Source organism: Ptychodera flava, chromosome 5, assembly GCF_041260155.1.
Source record: "Ptychodera flava strain L36383 chromosome 5, AS_Pfla_20210202, whole genome shotgun sequence".
In the NCBI taxonomy this organism is placed as follows: Eukaryota; Metazoa; Hemichordata; class Enteropneusta; family Ptychoderidae; genus Ptychodera; species Ptychodera flava.
In genome coordinates this window covers 25,457,908-25,478,188 of record NC_091932.1, presented here as the reverse complement: position 1 = coordinate 25,478,188, position 20,281 = coordinate 25,457,908, and the positions used below count along the sequence as shown (strand labels likewise).

The 20,281-nt window shown below is 39.2% G+C and overlaps 1 protein-coding gene across 2 annotated transcripts; it reads right to left on the bottom strand.

The window, feature by feature from the left end:
- Nucleotides 1-2,908: 2,908 nt before the first annotated feature.
- LOC139133364 (calmodulin-like protein 5) lies at nt 2,909-8,759 on the bottom strand. 2 transcript variants are annotated; one of them, XM_070699922.1, is made up of 4 exons: nt 8,516-8,759; nt 6,011-6,067; nt 5,012-5,230; nt 2,909-4,339 (listed from the first exon to the last, which is right to left on the bottom strand). In XM_070699922.1, the coding sequence occupies exons 1-4, from the start codon at nt 8,553-8,555 to the stop codon at nt 4,116-4,118; spliced, it is 540 nt and encodes a 179-aa protein (XP_070556023.1). In that variant the 5' UTR covers nt 8,556-8,759; the 3' UTR covers nt 2,909-4,115. The 2 variants fall into 2 exon arrangements, with proteins under 2 accessions (XP_070556023.1, XP_070556024.1); XM_070699923.1 differs by having other exon boundaries at nt 6,011-6,064; nt 8,516-8,662.
- Nucleotides 8,760-20,281: the final 11,522 nt, after the last annotated feature.

The window sequence follows — 20,281 nt, the reverse complement described above, 5'->3', positions numbered from 1 at the left end:
ATTTTATGATTTATTTTGTGATACAACAGCTATATTTTGCTTCTGTTCGTTACCTGGTGAGTTAGTGTCCTAATTTTTGCCTTCAGAAATGGGGATGTGGCAGAGCCGTTGTTACACCGTGCCTAACGGTGCGAACGTGCATGCTCCAAGTGTGGAGGTTCGATTACCGAGGATTAAACCTAATCTGTTGGTGATGGATGTACCGATGTGGTGTCGGTTTTGAACTTAAATACTCTATAAATTGGATTTAGTGGCTTATCCAATATTATGTTTTATGGCGCAGTGGCTGTCACATCAACTGCAATCACTCCCGTTTGGTCTATTGTCTGCTCAGTTTGACTCATCAGTTACTGTTTAATTTTCATAGCGGCCATTAGTATGTTTATCTACCACTTAAATGTAACATCGCAATATCCGGTCATCCGTTGAAGATTATAAAAAAGGACAAGATTCAGATTTCTCATATACGTTTTCTCCAAATTTATTGAATTCCGTGTACGTCAACAGAGTTTATTTTTTCTGAGCGATTTATTTTTCTTTTACATCATATTAGTCACTTTCATGTATTAACCTAAACGTTTCACTGGCCAATAATCGATGATGGTGAGTGTCGTTGCATCACAATCGGCACAATCCGACCAAAATCACCGAATCCTTTTCCCTGCAAATCGCCGAGTTTATATTCAGTTCAGAGTACGGGTTTCCAGATTCCTCGTCGATTTCAATGGAGAAGCCCATTAACAGCGACTACGCCTCGAATCCCTTTCAGAAATTAAATTTCCTGCCGTAGCGTTCCGCATCATTGTGCAGATTTACGAAAGGAAGGGGACATATCCGTTTTTTTAGATTGGCCTCCCTAAGAAAACGTTTGCAAGTTCCACATTTTTTTTTGTCCAGGAACTAAATATCGAGATGTCAGATGTAGGATTTTTTTTCCTGAACGTGTTAATGACAACATGGGAATGAGAAAGTAGCACGCTGGACGTCCATACAGCTCGTTTTGTGTGAGCAAAAATGAACCGGACTTAGTATATCGTCAGGCAAGTGGATACAGCACAGAAAAGCGGGTAAACAGACCAAACTGTCACTCTAATGTTGCATAATATTGATTGACATGGAAATAAATATAAATAGAAAGATATATACAGATAAAATAATCAATTCGATGAAATTTTAGCTGGTCGTGGCATCAGTAAGATAAGTAAAATATAATAATTCGTGACTATGGCCGAACAAGCTGATTTACTGATTTGAAAAAAAATAAGGGAGATTGAAAATGTGGCGTATATATTAAAATAAGTTGTTTAAGTGTTACTGGATAAGAAAGGGTACTCTTCGGATATAAAAATTGTGCATGAGGAAGTGCGAATCGACTGAATGAATGGAGGAGTGAGTGAGTAAATAAAAGAATGAAAGAATGAAGTCTTGAAGGAATTTGATAATTACGCAGATCATCGCTTAGCCACGCCTTGGTTTTGTTAATGTGCATTTACAGTTCACATAATCATCAGCAGTCTTGCAGGCCTATCAAAGAAGTTAACCTCCTCTTCACCTCACCTCTTGGTCTGTCTTTGATAACAAAAATATTCCTCATGTTACTTGAACTTCGCCTGCTCTCGTACGCGCGGTGGCGGGCGATAGAATTATGTAGAGTCATTAATAGTCAAGTTTACGTTATGCGTGTTTAGTTTATTCGACCAGAAGCGCATTCCCAAGATTTTAAATTATTTTACTTGTTTAATTAAATATCAATAATTATTCATAGACCTTCGGTCATACTCAAAAATACAATCTTTCATTATTGTGTGTTTCAGGTAATTTATTAACTTACATATTTTAGAATTCCGGAACAGTGTACTTGACTGTCGTAATATGGTAGATGTTATGACTTCAATTACGTCTGGTCTTGTAGTCACGACCGTCCATGGACTTTCTGAAGGTCAATTGTACGCATTTTCAGGATGAAGCAAAGGTCGGTGACAACAGCAATGCAGTTACTAGTGTTACTACTGTCACGAACATGGTCAAATAATGTAAGGTTGTTCACAAAATACCGGGCGGGGTCGGCTAAGCGCATATTACGAAATTTCAACCCGCGCAGCGCCGCAGTGTACGTGTAGGTGGGCCATATTGCAGCATAATTTCACCCGAATGCACAGGTTTTGGACTCACCACTATTAACTTTGTGAAGTGCTGAATATTTAGAAATCTATTTTTGTAAAAATTTTAAAGTCATCTCTCCATTTCTCCATGTAGACGTAAAGGTGTTTTGCGGTCAAAGGTCAAATAGCGTTCAATACCACCCAAAGTTATTGGACTCCGCGTTTACTGATACCGAAACTTACTGTACGACGAAACTCCATAGGTTACAGATGCAGGTGTATACGGTATTATTCAACATCGCCGAGAACCAAATTCATTTTATTTCGTAGTTCGTATTCATTCATTTATTCAAATTTTTATTCATCCGTTCCTTCATTCATGCATCCAGCAATTGTTCGTTTGTTCATTCGTTCATCCATTCATTATCTCACTCACTCACTCCACTCGTTTTCGAGTTAATAATATCCAGCAATCCGCTCCACTTTAATTAGTTTAATTCATTTCGTTCAATCCATTTTTCATTCATTCATTCATTCATTCATTAATTCATTCATTAACCAATTTATTTATCCATTCTTCCATCGTTCTCTATATTAATGGACCCATTCGCAGTTGCTGGACTTTATGTCGGCTATGAACATGATGAAGTGACTTTCTTGTTGAGTCCAAAAAGTGACAGCGCCCTCTAGTTTCGTTGAATTGTTCCCGCAAAGGATATTTCAATCTCTTCGTTATGACTGTAATTGTGTTTTACTTGACATTGGTCTCGGCATGGTACAAAATAAGAAAACTATTAACAACTATGTACATGATTTCTTCAATTTTAATATGTATAAAGGGTAAATTTACAATTATTACCAAAATTTCTTTATATTATACTATCAGCTACAACGCAAGGTGTCAATAGCAAGGCATGGTATGTGACATATGTACAAACGATGTTGGCAAGAAAAGGACTGTAAAATTGCCTCTCGTGTTCAAACGGAAGCGCGCCCTCCATGAAACCAAGGCAAGGGTATTCACAAGGACTCTGGGCAAGCCAAGGGTGACAACCGCTTTCGTATGTGAAAAATTGTCAGCCTCAAAACAGGTATTGCCAATTAATTCGGGAAGCGCGATAAGTGGTGGTAGACACCCTCTGTTGGAAGAAAATTGTAGAGACATTTGGAATTTGAAATCCAATACCAAATTATGAACTTAATTTCTAAAGTTACTTGTTATTTACATAGAAATGGGATACAACAAATTTTTGAATTGAACGCTGGCTGACCTGCCTTCACTTACTCCAAAGTAAAACGTCTGTAATGTAGTTAACCCTTTGAGAGCTGTAATTTTTTCCCACCAAAATTACCAATTTTTATGAATTTTTCAGTTATTCTTTTAATAATTTTGGACCCAATGGACATGACATATCATTGGCTAAATTTTTTTGTCAAAATTTTGGCAGAAATCTGAAAAAAACTTGACTGGCATGTATTTTATAAAGGCAACAAAAATTGACTTTGGCGCTCAAAGGGTTAACATATCTTGGACCTACGCATATCATTATAGGACGGAATAGTCGGCAAGTTTAGCGAGGGCCGAACCTTCTAGATCTTTGACCAGCCTCAATGCATCATCTGTACCGCGACAGGACTGACTACTCGTTTGCGGTAGAAAGTTTGTATTTACAATAGGTCAAACCAAATTTTACATGAACAGGTAATAACGACAAAAATAGAAAAAAAAACATTACGAAACGTTTTCCCTTTAAAAATAAGAAGTGTCTTGAGTCTCACTCTTGTAAGAAAATAATTTATGTTTTCTTCTCGCTCTGTTCTCGCTCATCCTTTACACATTTTTTTTGTTCCATTCTGGAAGCTGAACTTTTTCATTTGTGAGAGGTAAACGTGTTAACTAACTCGTATCTGTCTGTTAAGCTTGTGTGTAATTTGCTATATACATGTTTTTCCTTTTTCAACATTTTATACAAAATATTAAAAGTTCGAAATGTTCTCCTCTAACGATGGTCCCTACTGTTGACTTTCTTTCTCAATAATGTCGACAAACTCAGCGTAGTTCACTTTGCCGTCGCCATCTGCGTCTGCATCTTTGATCATCTGTTCAACTTGCTCGTTGTCCTCGTAGGCGCCGATTTCTTTGAGTGCAGCAGTGACTTCATCCTTCGAAAGCCGTCCGCTTCCATCCTTATCCATGTTTTTGAATGCTGTCATCAGTTTTTCTCTCTTGCTTATCTCTGTTTGGATAGAATTAAAAGTTGGATAAAATATCTAAAATATTCGCAAAAGCAGTTTCTGCTTCTCAGACTGCAAATAAATACATACATACATACATTTTATCATTTTTATGAAGTTTGTTCGATATTAAAAGTAGATTGTGATGTTTGACTTCACGAGACATGCCGAAATACTGGTCGACTGGGCACTACCTCAACTCTATTGGCAGCCACTGGCAGACAGTATTAAAAATTCAATGAATCATTTCACGGTCTGTACTAAAAAATTATCAAGTTCCGAGCACAACTCTCACCATGTAAGGCTGAACATACACAGTTTAACGTAAAGTTTGAATCTCATGCATGCTTCTTTAATTAAGTGTTAATTGTAATTAATCTTGATTTGTAATGAAATCTTACGTGGTGCTGTCAAAAAGAGCGACTATATCCCTTTAGCACTTTGAGTACTGTAATTTTCCCACTAAAATTTTAGTGCAACATTATTATCAATTTTAATGGGTTTTCTGTGTTTATTTTGATAATTTTGGAGCAATGGTTATCACTTTTAATTAGCTACAGATTTTTATCAAAATTTTGGTAAAAATCTGACAAAAATTTGACTGCGGTATATTTTGTAAAGGCGACTTTGGCGCTCAAAGGGTTCAGATACCCATACCCGTATGACCAACTCACCTTTGCAGGCAGCAATCCACGCGTTGTAGAATTCTTTGTAACTAATTTTGTCATCTTCATTTTTGTCTACCTTGTCCATACATTGATCGAGTTGTTCGTCCGTAATGTCATCTTCTCCCAATTCTTTTAGCGCCTGTTTAATTTCTTCTTTGGTAAGATAACCACTATTATTTGTGTCAACTTTCTGGAATGCTTCATATATAGCCTCTTCAGTGTTTTCTGTAATTGGAAATAAAAAGTAGACGACGAATTCGAAATGTTCGTTACTAAGTTTGAGACCACAAATATTTCAAGTACGGTGGTATTACATTGTAGTGCCCAGATAACTTACAGCGCCATCGCACGTCACCAAGGGTAACCATAAAGAGCGTTGCTAATGTAGCGCTATTTTTTGAAGAGACACAATATCATACGGTAATTTTTCTTTTATTTAGGTCAAGATATTCGATTTCATTTTGCATTCGAAATGTTTATTTTTCCATGCACACGCCACATTAAAGTCAATTTTTTGTTCAAACGAATGAATTAAAAAGTTAAATGCTGCATTTCGGAGACGGCTATTCCAACTCTAACTTTTCACAATACTTTGCTGGTTTACCACTTGTTTGAAATCATTCTAGCAGCTGTCTGAGTAAGTAAGATTAACACTAAGTTTTGTGAAAAGTAAGCTTAAATGTCAATTTTTCCCCATATAGAGTTAAACGTTTTGAATATCAAATACCGGTAAATATTAGATTATTTATTTTTCTGTGGTACTGAACTTTGTACGCTGATCCCCGATTTTAGATCTTGATTCGTTAAGAGTATGGTTGAAAGCTTTCCAGCAGAGAGTGTGAGAAAAAAGTTTAGGACTTTTAGTTTCGGGGAGCGTAGAGGGTAGAATTCAGAGAAAACCAGTAGCCAATAGGAAGATATTTTGAGGTCAAGAAATTTCAAGAGTTACAGCCAGTGGGGCTTTAAGCAAGTTTTGTAGTGGAGACGAAATCGCCGCATACTTACTGGGTCTGTTGAGTGATTCCTCCTTCTTTGGGGGCGCCTCCTCTTGTTTTGCAGCTGCTAAGAAAAAACGGAGGGAAGAAAAGTAATTAGTGATTATGTGTTTCAACCTGCACGTTGCAAAAATATTCAAATCTTTAAACCTGCGATGCAAAAACTCTTTAAAACAGAAAATTATTGCATCTCTGAAAAGCTGGAAGTCTTAGATAGCTTTTTGACAAGCAATTTAAAATAGGCTCGATGAAAGATAAGAACATCTTTAGCATTACCTGAATCAATAAATGTTATGTATCACTTGAAACTCGTATTTTAGGGGAACCAAATTCACCCTTACAAGAAGAGCGTAAAAAGCGTTTATTTAGGTTATGTCGACATCGGACTTTCCGCCAGCGTGCCCTCAGCGTAGATTTCAGTGAATAGCATACAAAAGAGCGTTTTAGCAGACAGTCTCTCAGGAAGTTGTAGTGGCTATTTGACAACTCTGATGTATGACAACTTTCGGTGCACACAGTCGAGTGGATGCCTTTGGTGCCGTGCCAGTGCCTGCCGAGGTCAGAGGTCATTTCATATAAGAACACGGTGTATTGAAACGGGTTGTCTAGACATGAATGGAGTGTTTAGTAATTACGCCCTGGCTAAGTGACCTAGTTGTTGTTTTGTTTTGTCGGCATGACAACAACACCAACAATATTTGTTCGCTGGACGTAAACGTTGTTCGCATAATCCCTTTTCAACTAGGCGGTGCCTCACGGTTGAGAATCAACACAACACAAACCTGGTCTCTAGGTGTAATCAAGACCGGGTGATTTGAAGATTTCTACAGATCTTTGAGAAAAAACCTTAACTATACATGCGAAACTATCTTGTTCGGTGTACTTGACACAACCCGAGTGTCAGACCTGTAACATTGCCCAATGTCGCGTTTGTTCTATTAGCAAAAAATTCTGACTTTTGCTCGAAGGGAACTTCTCTATCAGCGTAATGCGCCAACGCGAGGAAATGACCCCCGGGCCTGCAGTGCAGGTTATACCCCGCCTGCTTTCGACATTCGATTTTCGTCCCCCAGCGTGTGAGCGAGCGAACTCTGGCACCACATGATAAGTACAGCTTTAAGCTGACCCGAGGCGAGACTTGTGAAGTTTTATGTCGTCCTTGAAACTCGAAACCTGATGGATCAGGCTTCCTTTGGAAAGAGGGCTATCTGCCGGGCAGGGGATTTGCGTGTTCGTCAATGGCTTGATATGTCGTGCCGCGGTTCGGAGGTGGAAACGACGCTCCTCTACTATCAATTAGAGATCAATGCTGGTGTAGAATGCATTCGCGATTTACGGATTTTGAACAGCAAACCTCGTATTTATGCTGTCACGAAAGGTCACTTTTAAAATTCTACCTAGCATCGCTCGCTAAGTCTCTTCTTTAGACATATAAGTCTCTCCTTTGACGTAATGTGGCAGCCTTGAGCCAACTTAAAACCTGTTTAAGAAGACATTTTCTTGTAAACATGTCGTTGGTGTGAAGGATGTTTAGCGAAGCTTTGGGTCGACTTCACCCGTTCTATTACACTTATTCGACCCGTGAGAATATTTTTGGCAAATTTCGTGTTTGCCCGGCCAGCGGTGCGTCCGTGAAGACACAGCAGTTTGTACGAAATGCAGCGCTGTTGAAGTAGTCGCCATTTGAAGTGCAGTCACTTTGTCTGTGTTTTTAAATGTCACATCATCGGCCATGGTAAATTTTCCTGCGAGAAACGCTATATTGGTAACGAAACACTAACTCTAACGTAACAACCACTCTTCCGTGTCCAACACACCTATCCTATCACCCGTCCATGTAGCATGAATGGTTGCTAAGGGATGGTCCTTAACCTTTGCATTCATCCTGCTATGAATAGCCGATGAAAACACAATTGTTAAGCACTCCTGCACTCAATTGTCGCGGCGCTGACCCAACTTATGGTAACATTTTAACGGAAAAGATCACCGAAAATGCCCTCATATGTTAGTTAATTTAGAACATGGCGAATTCAAAACATTCGACGTGCGTTCAATTTATGATTAAACTCTTCTTTTCCCCGCTGAAATGGAGAGCAGAAATGGCCAACCGATTTCAAAAGCGGAGTGCAGTAAAAGTTGAAAGCGTTCGCCTGTGTCCTTGCTTGCCCCCGTCTGTCGTGTACAATCGGCGATTGCGCGATTCACACTTTTGTCGTTCGAAGGTCGATTTTTCGCTGACAACGAGAGCAAAAGTGCTGAGAGCACGGTCTCCTGCAAGTGGGAAATACCTCAAGGATATCGATCCGCTCGCAGTTTGCGCTATGATTTATAAACTAATCACTGTGCGACTGTGTGAGGCCCAGGCCGAGGGCTTCCTGACGCTCAGATTTGTTCATATATCTGATACGTTCTGCCACCAAGTCAAAAACGCCCGTGGCCCCCTTTTTTCACTCACACTTACTCACATCGTTTTATCGATATGCCCAAAGACAATGAGGTAGTGCAGTGAACTTACGCTCATTTCCCTCCGTTTTCTTGCTTCCTCCACAACCCATCTTGTACACGAATTCAGTTATAACTCGAGAGCGTCTTGAAAAGCTATCCTTAGCAGTCTTGTTCAGAAGTCGTTGTGGTTGTGATGTGGCTACTGCTCATAATATTTGCATCCCGTCATGGCAACCAGTGTTTATTTACTGTTTACGTTGGAGCCGGCTCCCCAGAGGTCCCAAGGCTGTGACTGATTAACAGCGATGCGCTATAAACGATGCCACCTTATGTAAAACCGCTTTCTTTCGACGGAATTTCGACAAAGCGTCGCCAATTACTTGAATTACGTGTAAACGTACTAAACTTGCGCCGCAGAGAAAGCGCACATTGCAATAAAATACTCCAAATCATAAAAGTGCCTAAGTTCACCTTATGTGTATCGCTGTTCTACGCGACAAATTGATATTTCACGCTTTGCGACGACATTGAGCAACTTCGAAGCATCGCAAACTTTGAACAATCTTGCTGCAACCAAATTATTGATTGCATTGGAGTGCAAGAACACTTATGCTATTGAGGGCTGTGTAGTTTTAATAGTTCTCCCTCCCCCCCCCCTCTCTCTCTCCCCTCGCTCATAGTTTCCACGTCGGTGGTCAACTGCGGATGCAACTTTGTCAGGAAAGAGCGAACTAGCTACTTCTGTTGTACTCGCTTTGAACAAACTTTTTTTTCTGTCAATTTGAAAGTCGTGACTGGATAATTTACGATAGTGACGCTACGGATGCAAATTGCATTGTCTTGAAGGGGACCGATGCTACACGCTGTTATCCTTCCGTGCATATTTTTACTCTTCGCTACATATTGTTCGTCTCGTCCCCTTTAAATAGCGAGAAATTTACGAATACCATTGGGTATTGTCCACTGCAGGGTAGCAACATCCACACAACTATTGTATTATACACCGAGAAGAAATTATAAAACTTCTACTGGTTTTCCCCAGAGAAAATCCTGACAGATTTTTTACTTTAAACGAGTTCAGTAACATTCAAATCATTGGCGATGAATTTATTTTTTTTTTTCGCGCGAAGTATGTGAGAAAGTTATTGCATGTCTGGTAACCAATGCATGTACACGATGACCCAGGCAGTCGCTGGTAATTGCGAGAGGACAAGGTCATGTGGTTGACATTAATAAAACACATGCAATGAAGCTGCAGCCGCAGCTAAAATGACCTTCGTCTTCTTAATGTATAAGCAACAAGACTCAAAAACTAAAATGACGGGCATGTCTCACTTGGGTTAAGTAAGATAATATCAATCGAAGTAAGATTTAAATCTCATTGAGAACACATGTATTGTACAACTGTTTTCTTATGTAGAGAAAGGACGGTTGACCTTGACGCAATCAAATATCTCGGTATCTCAGCATCCGTCCTGAAAACGAACTTTATTTTTCAAGAGTTGATCTTACTTAATTCGGTCTGCTTTTTTGAAACTGGGTAGCTTGTCGGATTAGTCACTATGTAGATTGAGTTGCAACTCTCGAGTACTTGTGTGCAATTCTCGCGGCTAAACTTCGTTGCCAGTCATGTTAACACGCGTTGACAGCATAGAAGTGGAAAATAAAATACAAGAACACGGTGTTTATTGATTGCTTGTTGACAATAAACGTGACAGGGGGGATTATTTACCAGGCAACTCCAGAAACAACACCCCGATTTAAGAATCCTGCCTTCCACTCCATGTCACGTTGTCGACGCTTCCAAACTTAAAATGGACGTAGAGCAAATACTATGTTATGTCTTCGTTGTGTCTCACCTTTTGGAGATTAGAACACGCTTGAAAAATTACAGGACTGCAATGGGGAAACTATGACACATTGGAAGGTATATACTTATAACTTTGTCCACTGAAAGTAAAATGTATTTCTATGTGCAAATACCTTAACTTTAAGTTAAACATCCACTTTTTAGAAAGACCTCTGTGGGAATTAATAATTTTATGTAGCGATTTCCAATCAAAGCTAGTAGTTCATTTATTGTATAGCATAGCGCTGCCCGTGAATATATTATTAATTGTGTTAGTTCGGCTACGCCTGGGGATTTTGGCATTGCTGGACAGGGTATATGCGCCTATTTTTTTACTTCGATTCGTGATCTTCAATGGATGTCTCGCGGTAAATTTGATTGTCCCGGAGAGTTCATGTGGCCCGACCCTCTTTGTCCAACAACAATATGGAGCCTTTTGTTTATACGTTGCCTTGACAACAGTGGTGGACCTTAAAGGATGACAACGTGGCTTTCTTTTCCCTAGGATAAGGCAGGAACGCTGTCCTAAGTTCTGTCTTTAATGAGTGGCACTCATTTGCCTCAGATTGGAGAATGTTTCAGGTAAGGCAAGAAGAGTATTGCGTATTGCGTGGAACAACAAACAAAAACAAACATAAGCCCCCGTGTCAGAGGTCAATTCTTACACTGGAGAAAATAAGTATATAGACGACAAAAGTGCGATATAAGGATTAAGCCACTTGACCGATATTCGATAAAAAGATCTGAAATAAGTCAGAGAATCGTAAATGCGTTAAGTCGGTTAAAGAGATTCAGTTCGTGACATCATACATTCGCCATTTCTTTCCTGTGTTTCTTTTACATTACAGTTTGTTTTTGTCGTGTGTGTTTTTGTTTATTCACAGATACTTTAAATTCGTAGCACATGGGTACGTTCGCAATTAACTGATATTGGGATAGACACACCCTACTTGACAGTGTCTACACAATCATGTGCGTCACGCATCGCTACACGACCAAGCCGACGGGGACACGTCCGGTCAACTGTGAATTAAACGAATGCAGCACATTGAGCAACCAGCTGCAGGGCCTTTTTTATCGTATTTACAGATCGGGTGTACTCTTCCGAACTGCGCCGTCTTGAATTGGTGGAAGATCTTCAAGAGTTTAAGTGATGCTCTTGCAAGTTCCTTGTAAGGAGATGCTCTTATCGACCTGAATGAAGATCGGTGATCAGCAAAGAGAATATTTTATTTGACGTTTTTGTCGATTGGTTGTCGACATGATAGGATTCCGCCCAACATTATGGCGGCCCAGTAAGCCAATCAGTTTCATAGCCCCAAAATAAACTTACCGTAGTCATGTACACTCCATATTTTACAATCATCCCCGGTTTCACCAAATACCAAAACACTACAAAGAGCTTCATGATTTACAGAGAAAATTTACAGATTGAAAATACTTTGCAGGCGAATATTCATTATGTACAGAGAAATCTTTTTTTTGGTAATCTCTCTTCTCTTATTAATTAGGATGACGTTACCTGCAATAGTAGATTAAGCTCTCTTAAATGTAAAAAGAAGTAAAATTATCATAGATTGGGAAAATATTGTAGCTTTGCGTTACCATCGTAGTCATATATTTTGTTGCCTTTTTATCCGTTGCTGCACAGAGAATTCCTTTATTTGCTTCATACCGACGTTTTAAAAATAATCAAATATCTAACGGAGGCTATAAATTAGAGTGTGTGTATTATGGATTATCTAGATTAGCAAGAAGTCCCCCGGACCCTTTGACAGATTACACCGGCTGTAGCATGAACATTATAATTGGTAAAATAGTGTATGGACTTTTGCAGCGGTGACAAAACATCGTTTCGGATATAGAGTTTGTTCAAGTCGGCTTCGGCGAATTGCATGTCAGTCTCATTGGCTCCACCGTGAAATGTGGATACGGGAAATGATTTTCATAATTAAGAGCGTTCCATTTTGCTTCTCAGCTAACAGCTTTAAGTGAGGTAAAGGAGACAGCAACTGGCTCAGAATAAGACTAATACCTTTTTACGGCAATGTCGCAAAGGCGAACGAAATTGCTGTAACAATTTTCAGGAGTTCACAGCCCTCCACAAAATATCTCGTCAAATATGGATTTAATTCAGTGTTCTTTGAAATATAATGTGTGTTAATCTAATTCGGTGGCAAACACACTTTTCTCTGTCCATTGTCTCCACGAGTACTGTACTTTTTGCGACGACGAGGAGTTGCCAGGCAATGAAACAGCGATGGTTACTAGGGTGTCTTGGCGTTGGACGCAATATCATCAAGATGTTTCTCAGACATCGAGCGGGTAGAATATCAGAATCAACGTTGGTAGAGGCTCATAAGCAATAAACAGATTTGGTTTATTTTTTCGTCATTGTTCAAAGGCAGAAAAGATCACTGGCCGTGCCAAAGCTGCCACTTGCGGTCACAATCATAACGCATGTATACCGCAACCTCATGCAATACACAAATGCCTCAAATTTCTGCCAGTGGAAAGTGCTCAGTCGGCGCTATCCCTACATGAGTGGCAACCATGCATACACGTTCATGCAGCGTCACATTTGAAAACAAGCTTGTAAACATGCATGTTAATAGAAAAAAAATTCTTAATATTCATCCGTATTTGAAATTTAAAATGTCATCGTTGTTTAAAATCAGATAAAATCATTCTTCCAAACAAGGTCGCAAAGTTCCTGCCGTTACAATGGACAAAAGATACCAAACTCTGAATATCCTCAATAAATTGAGTGGATATGGTGTCTATATTGTTTTTGTCAATGTGGTCCATGCCTAAAACAACCAGGCTATAGTATATATCTCGATACGGAAAATATAGAACGAAGGGAATGGCTTCTGTAACTGTTTCAGTAACACAAAAATATAGATCTCTCCTACAAAAACTACCAATTCAAATATTAACGTGTATAATCAAGCTGACGTTACGAACGTTCATGTTTGTTGACATTTTTAGAAGGCAACTGTCTTATAAACAAAGCTCACCGACTGATGGTTGAAGTGTGTAAATTATTCTTCTTCCAGAAAATTTAAGAAAAATGGACAAAAAAGTTTACGTCGACTGTTTTTTTCAATTTATGTGACATTTTCTCACGTCTGACGCAGCATGTGCTTTGCTGTTGATTTGAAAGGATGCAGGGTGGCGTCCGAAATGTTTACGATTTCACAAAATACACCTGTTCTCTCCAAGACGTGGGGCGTACATACGTCAAGGAGGTACCACGCCCATCACTTTGAAAAGAAGGTTGCTCTAACCTTCTCGCGAGTTATGTGCGAGACAATTGGAAAACACATCTTTTAAAGATGACCTCATGATTTGTATACCATAAACAAGTTTAGTTGACATGGTGAATTTAATTCCTCTTATTTATTAAACTTGAAGAGAGGCGGACGCCTACGTGTGTGCGTGTGTGTAAGCTCTTTAAATCGCTTTGAGTCAAATCGCCGGCAAACTTTCAGACTATAGCCTTTTCAGTCGCGAAGAAAACAAGTGGTGTATACATGTAATGGAGTGGCCCTCATCGGACACACTTTGTGGGCATTGTGTGTTGTATAAGTGGATTTCCGTTCGATTGGACGGAGCTGGACAAGTCATTGTATTGAACCGACAAACTCTAGAACCTCGAGTACATGTGCTGCTGGATGACAAGGCATGGTGGGACTTTATAGTACACTCGATGAGGTGTCCGTTAGAATCCAATCTGTATAGATTTATTAGTAAAGGTTGAACATTGTAACACGTTCTGTACTCGAAAAGACAAACTGCGACTTGGAGATCTTTCGTGGCCGCAGTAGCCTATTGTGTTTAAAAAAGGACACGCGACACACATACGGCATGGTCGATTGTGTGTAGAGGACCGCCACTTTGATACAGAACTCGATTTTTTTTTCAGTCCTGAGTCCCTGGTTTTCGCATTAGCGTTTGTTCACTGTTTGTTACCATAGGCTAATCAATTTTGGTGTTATAGTATTTCGTTCTCCTTTGAAATGTGTGTCCAGTTAATCGATATGCTGAGAGATAGAGCTGATAACAAGCCCACCCCTTTAATTTCACGGCAACTGCGGTCTAGGAAGAACCTGTAATAAGCTGGAAATAGTAATACGGACAATTGGTAACTCATAATAATTGAATATATTCTATGACAGAAGTTTTATTAGTGATGTATGAAAATTTCAAAACCCTATAAGGAGTACTAAACTCTTTTTAAAGTTCATATCAACGCTGTGATACTGTGATACAACAGGTGTACGGCGCGGTAACGACTGCCACAGGTATATATATATATAATATATATATATATATATATATAATATATATATATATATATATATATATATATATATATATATATATATATATATATACGTTCACTGTTTCTATGAACCATATTCTGTTTTTTGTTACAAGCACGATTTGTCACAAGAATTGTACGACTCGTTCGACTACGAAAGGGAGTGATCTGAACATTCCTACGGTGCCAAGATTTGGACTCCCATGGAACAAAACGATTACTGACTGGGGAAAGTTCGGTGACTTCAAGCCCTTTGCACATGCGTACAATGACAGCCTGGTCATTAGAGAAATATCAACGTTGACAACCATGCCTCTGCAAGCTTCTGTTCAATAGCTTTACCTCTCCGCGTTACATTCAAAACCAGGCAGAGAAAATTGAGGGATTTTACTGAACCATAAACTAAAATGAGCAGTTGATGCTAACTATCGCAGTCTTGTTATCTTATGACAGGTAAAAACAGCGTATTATAAATTATATAATGCTTTACCAACATTCGTAACAATGTATTACCAGCGTTCACATTTGGTTTCATACATTTACACTCAGGAGACATGTTCGAAATAATGTAACTTATATTCTATGAAACAAAGTAGGACAAATCATGCCAAACATCATCGAGCGTTACCAAGTCACCCCAAACTACTTTGTCAAGATTTTCATTATGTATTGTTAGCCAGTCAAATATTTGAAACACACAGGTGCCAGTCACCATGGTGACCAGACATAACTGAAACCTGGGAGAGGCCCAACTCAGGTTCTGCTCATTAAGCTAAGTAAGGTTTTAGAGTCTGTACTACAATAATCTACTGTGACCATGACTTCATTAATAATACGGGACAGGAGTGTTTGTTTGTATGTTTTGTTGGCAATACTGTTGGAGAATTTATGAGTAAATATGCATAAATTAGTTTGTCCACCTACCTCAACGCTGCTTGCTTGGGTAATATCGACCGTTTTGCCAATATAGCTGCCTTCAGTGGACATCAATTCAAAATACATTTAATTTTGAATTTCTTCTACCAGTACAGAATTTTGCGAGAAATTGGCGAGAAATGGACACTTGTATGCGAGAATTCATTTTTATCTCGCACTTGGTTTGGAGAATATTGTATTCTAGTGTTCTAGTGCAGAACTGGTGTTCTTTTAGGAGATGTTCAGTAAATTATAAAAAAAATAAATATTGGCTTCATTCTGTATATTGGCTGTTATTTTTTATAGTTCATCTCCTGTGTACTTAAGTTTTCCTAAATTGGGAACAACGAAAGCAAACAGAATTACTTAAATTACCTGTAATCATGTCATTAATTTGATCAGTACGGAAACGCTACTGTCTATGATCGGAAGCAACTCACCAATCCACATTACAAAGACCGACAAGGTTGCGCTACAGCACATATTTTAGCAGCCAAGAACTTAAGCAATGCTCGGTATGGCAATTATTGTATAACATTGTATTAGCTACACGTCTACAACACTCGACACATTAAAACTACCATAAATCGATAACCTTTCACCTATAATAAGACGTCAGAACATGTTGGCCATGGTCGGCTTCCCTTTGAACGCGTTGTATAAGGTGGATATTTGATACAATACAATATAAATCATACCAGGTCTTACAACCAGGAAACACGTCAATGTGTCAGATGGCCGTATATAAAAAAATGTATTGGAATACGTCGATTTGGTGCCCGGTGGAGGTTTCGTTTTCATGACACTATGTAAAGCCCCCGGGTAATTTCAAACGCAGATAGCTTAATATGCTATATGGTTTGCACACCCATATAACATGTAAAACGGTTGATCCCCTCACAGCCCCTGGTTTGCTCTGTTTGCTATGCAGCTTCTCATCTGTTAAGTACGATGCTCTGCCCTCAACGGTTTGGTACCATCCGCAAACCGAGCGCGTAGTGAAACTGGACTTCAGCGTCTACGCCAGCGTCGCTGAGCCGGGCAACAATATATAGTCGACAGTCGACGAGGGGCCGCGAGAGAGTCTACAGGCTACGACAGCTCGCTGAGCCGTACTCATACTAAGCTCAAAATCCGTACAGGAGAATCTAGATCGCCCCCTCACTCTGGCAAGTCAACAAGTGGTTCTATTTGAAACAGGGTGTAATATAGCTGACGTCAAACATGTTTACAAAGTATAATGGATTTACGTGTACAATATTATTACTACACCAGCTTGCCATCGTATTACTGGTGTAAGCCTGGAAGATATTTTTTGCGTAGAAATTCACACTGTTGCATTATCATGCCAGTGTATTCCAGAAAACAAACCAATATTATTTATAGATTACCATATTTCCTTTGTCGTATCATAACTGGAAGAAAAAACTGACTGCGAAAATTCCTGGCAAGCCAGCAGTTTACAAGCAATGGGACGTGAAGTTTTTTTAGGAATTTTATCGATGGTAAAAAAAATAAACATAATGATATTTACACTCCGACTACTGAATGATACGGACGTTGGCTAGTCGGTTACGCACGAGAAATAATTTGGCTATCGCGGAACAGACAGTGAACTCGTACATCTTTCATGATACTAAGTACATTACAAATTCTCGTTTCTCTTTTTCTATTCGTTTTATCTTGTCGCCTTTTATCTTGTAATATAGCTCTGGTCAGAACAGAAAACCATAAGATTTTAATAATTTTTTTAAATCAGTTGATGCAAACTTTGAAAAAATTGATACACGTACCTGACGGTTCCATGCAAACTCCAGACCATGAACAATTATTTCAACGCAAGAAAAAAATTAGCTCGATAATATTTCAAAAGATCGAAACCTTCCATATTTTCTATGAAGTGCTCCCACAGTCTGACATGAGGGTTATTGTAGTTTTTTTTATCTCGCTAGTGTAATAGCAACGTAGTAATTTAATAACCATCCATATGGAGCTCTAATTACGTTGTTTGATAATCGTTTCGTCAGTGCCCTAGAAACGTATCACGCTGTAAAGCGAAAATCACGGTTTTGAAAAGCCTCAATAGTTCACTCCACCACGCAGTTGTCGAAAGACCGGATTTCATAATGAATTTATTCACATTGGTTGTAAACTGGGAATAACTTATTCCAGGCTGTGATATGATGTTTGTGTGGATTTCACTCAGGTTTAGACTTAACTTAGGTAGTATGCGCCTCGAAAGTGAAAGACTTAAACTTTTGCACAAACTTTCGTATATGAAACTTTCAACTATTCTCTCAACAGATCAACCATAAAAATCGGGGGGGGGGGGGGTGTCACTGTGCAAAGTTTAGAAGTAGCGAAACAAATTACCCGACATTTTGCGGTATTTGAAATTCAAAATGGCCGCCATTACTGTGTTAACTCTGTGCATCAAATTTTGGATTTTCGAAAAAAACCCAAGATAATGAAAGTTTTTCTTTCTCCAAGAGCTTTAAAATGAGCCCCAACAAGTTGTAGATCAAAAACGAATTGTAGATATTTGAGAGTCCAAATATCTGTACCCGAGGCGCGTTCTACCTTCAAAATTGCATGTACGATAAACAAGAGTTTCATCGGCAACACCATCGATATGGTGATTGTCCCTCTGACTCCTCTGACGTCACTCTACTAATTTAAAGTTGTGGTCTTGGTAGTACACTTGGATAAACTTATTCCGAGGACAACAGTCTCCTCCATCAGATGCATAGATGGAAAGGACAAAGAAGACATACGGTATTCACGTAACTTTATACTTTATTGACCATGGTAGCGGCCTAACGCAGTGGAGGAAAAAAACCCGCGTATGACGCATGCAGTATAAAATAGAGTCGACCTGTCACTGAGCAAACGGCAAATGCACGAAGACTTTTCTACAAGATGACAGGTTTGTTTCAATCTCCCTGGCTATTTGATCGGTAATTCGCTAATCTAATTGCAAGGTGTGCCAAAATCCGCGATCTGATAAATCGTGACTCGACGGTAGTGTGAACTTATATACTAAAAATACTCGCTCAAGGGGACCGGAATACGTACTTTAACTGGTCATCCTTCTCCTGTACGTTAACGTTTAAGGTCTTCCGATTAATATTTGCCAAATATCGAAACAGTATTTACACGCCCAACATGTTGTTCGTTGCGTCATTGCCTACATTGTCTAGAAAATATATTCAACGTAACGGAGCTATACTCGGCTATACTCGGCTATTTTCGGGTTCGTGTTCAGATTTTCATGATGCAGATATTCAAAACTGTTGCTATACAGTGCACTCCTAGCACTTGGCTTAATTAATTAACATTCGTATCGCCAGGTTCTTAGGCCATACAAAAAGATATTTTTGTTTCCCGTAACATGCCTCCGAAAAATTAGGTTGGTAGGAGGATTTTCTCATTTTCCGTTCGGTTAGCTGAAATCCATATAATAGGTTACATTTAGAGGATTCACCAGGGTCGGTAGGTTTCCAGTAACCCTACCCTACGGTAGGTAGGGTTACTGGAAACACACATTTTTATATTTATACTTAATAGCAATGTATGTTCTTTGACTTCGTCATGTTGGTAATTGAATATTTTGTCACCCGTTTCATATTACAATACTGACAGTTTCTGGCCCGGAAATCACGACCCAGACATCGACGTATTGTATACTCTAAATTGTATGATTACGTGCATTGAAGGTGTTATTGTGTACTGTGTCACTGATATCTCAACGTGTATTTCACTTAGACTGAAATGTTCAGTCTTGTATGGGTACAATGTGACCGACAACGCCGGCCAAAACAAGGCTAGGAGCCGAGAATCCATACACGATGACGATTTTTAGTCTGTCACTTGAGTAAGCAAATCATCATTTGCGCTTTTAACGTCAAAGCAAAGTAAGTCGACCAAAGGAATGCACGTGTAGTTTCAATGGATGGCGGCCGCTCCTTAAAATACTACGTCTCTCGTGTTTTACAGCGCTGACATTGTGTTTTACAACTCGATACTTCGCGGGTTGCACTTCAAGACGTCAATGGCATTCATGCGTCACGTTTACCTAACTCCAAGAATCCCTTGCACAATCGTAAGTGTCACCCTAGAAAGTCGTTTGTCAAAACTTCAAAGTCTTTAGTAGCATACTCAGACAGAAATCTGAAGGCGTAATTCAGGGCATGACCTTGACGAACAACTGATATTCCTTATTCCATCGTATTGAAAGCAATCAAAGGGCGTAAATGTCATTAAGATTTCAGACCCTGTGTCAGGTATTTCAGTACATGAATGTACACAGCCATGCAATTTACTATGTATTGGATGTCGCGGTCGCAGCTGTACACATCTGCTGTACAGACAGTTTAATCCATTGTTAAATTTTTCTAATATCAGAAATGACAGACCTGTCATCAAATCTATTGTCAGAAATTGCCTGCAGATATTTCAGAATCCAGACTCTTTTTCACGTCTCCTGGTTTCCACAGGACTACAGGTTTGTGATTGCTGTTGTCACGTTGCGGGCCGTTATACTCTGAGTTGGGGTGTATGTTAAGGTAATGTATAGACATCACAGGAAAAAAGAATGCAGGACACTTCCTTATAATAATTGTCAGATCTGATTAAAATTAAAATACAGAACGGTTCAATTGCATCTCATCGTCTGACACACTAGCAGAGAAAATCATGTATCCGACATTTGTGGAGAGATGGAGAACACGCTAAGGGACATAGTG